The sequence below is a fragment of the Emiliania huxleyi genome (genome assembly GCF_000372725.1).
Source record: "Emiliania huxleyi CCMP1516 unplaced genomic scaffold EMIHUscaffold_2573, whole genome shotgun sequence".
Taxonomy (NCBI): Eukaryota; Haptophyta; order Isochrysidales; family Noelaerhabdaceae; genus Emiliania; species Emiliania huxleyi.
The window spans coordinates 1-1494 of NW_005200107.1; the positions used below are offsets into that span (position 1 = coordinate 1).

The 1494-nt window shown below is 67.7% G+C and overlaps 1 protein-coding gene across 1 annotated transcript; it reads right to left on the bottom strand.

Annotated features, from left to right (window-relative positions):
- Positions 1–3: 3 nt before the first annotated feature.
- On the bottom strand, positions 4–657 carry EMIHUDRAFT_123562 (hypothetical protein; the record flags this gene model as incomplete). The annotated part of the gene is made up of 2 exons (XM_005777714.1): positions 4–132; positions 319–657. Coding segments are annotated over 2 exons (468 nt in total), but the record flags the coding sequence as incomplete, so codon positions are not given.
- Positions 658–1494: the final 837 nt, after the last annotated feature.

The following is a 1494-nucleotide window of genomic DNA, read 5'->3' on the forward strand; positions in this document are numbered from 1 at the left end:
GACGCTGGTCAGGCCGAGGGCGCGAAGGGTGTCGGTGACGAGCTGGCCGCGCGAGGCGGCGGGCACCGCGCGGAGCCGCGCTGCCAGCATCAGCGTCTCGCTCGCCGTGAGGCAGCCGTAGAGCTTCTCTTCCTGCGGAGGGCCGAGAGGATGCGGAGAGGGCGCCTTGTGACGCGACACTCTGCAGCTGCTGGCGGCCGGTGGGTCGCTCCTCGCGCAAGCTGCGGCTGCCCCAAGCAAACGACCTGACTGTCCACTACTACTGTTTGTGTGCTGCGTGCTGCCGACACTCGCGCGGGCTGCGGGCAGAGCAGCCACCTGCGGCACGTATCCGATCCTCTCCGCAGTGGCGCCGTCATACTCGGCGCCGTCGAGCAGGACACGGCCCGCATCGGGCAGCGCATGGCCAGCGAGGATCCGCAGCAGCGTTGTCTTGCCCGCGCCCGACGGGCCGAGTATGCCAAGGATGCCGCCTTCGAGCGGCGACTCGGAGTCTGACGCGTCATCCTCCGACTCGCCGCTCACCCACGCGTCCGCCGACGGAGGTTCGCCCGAGAGCGCGTGGCCGTGCGCGTCCTGCAGCACCCGCCTTTGGCCGCGGCCGTCGGGCACGCTGGCGCATAGGCCTTCCCAGACGATCGAGTGCTGAGACAGCATTGACCCGCGCGCGCGGCCGGGCTGGCTCCAACAAAAAATATCCAGGGGCCCTCAGCGGAGCTGGGAAGAGGACCGCCGCAAGCGGCGTGGCTGGGTCGGTTGTGCATCCCTCCGGGGGCCCCTCTGCGCCGGGGAGGCGTTGTTGGAGGCTAGGACGCAAGCGTCCGTCGCCCTTTTCAAACTCGGGGCCCACTCCGCTACGCTCCGACCCGAATTTGGAGGGCCTAAAAGTTTAAGGTGTTGCTGCGCAAAAGGGGTCGGACACCGGGCGCAGCTCATGCTAAGAGCTAGAAGAGGAGATAGAGAGAACAACCACCCTGTCCCGTTATTGCGTACACCAACACCACAAACAAAACGCTCTCTCTCTCCTGTCCTCACTCAGGGGGGTCACAACTACCAAGTCCCTCGACTAGCTGCCACAGGGCGCAGCTGCCACAGGGCGCAGCTGGAGACGCTCCCCCTCAATCGGCATCCACCCCCACCCGCTCCAGCCCCACTTCTGCTGCCGAGAGAGCTGAATCGAAGCAAGCGAGCCATTGCATCTTGGCGTGCTCCTGGAGCGCGGCTTTCTGCGGCCACGAGCACGGCGGAGTCGGCGTCGTAGCGCGCATCGTTCCCGCTCATCGCCCATTCCTCCCGTGACATGTGTCGGCCGCGATTCGATGTCGCCACCTTCATCGCCAACGAGGACTCCCTCGACTGCAGGGGGGCTCCGGCGCGGGGAGGGACTCCGCCTGCAGCGCTGGCCGACTGCGCCCTCCTCCTCCATGGGCTCGATCCGATTCCGCAGCGGCGGTGCTGCGCGGGAGGCGGCCGCGGGCACGCTGGGCTCGATCA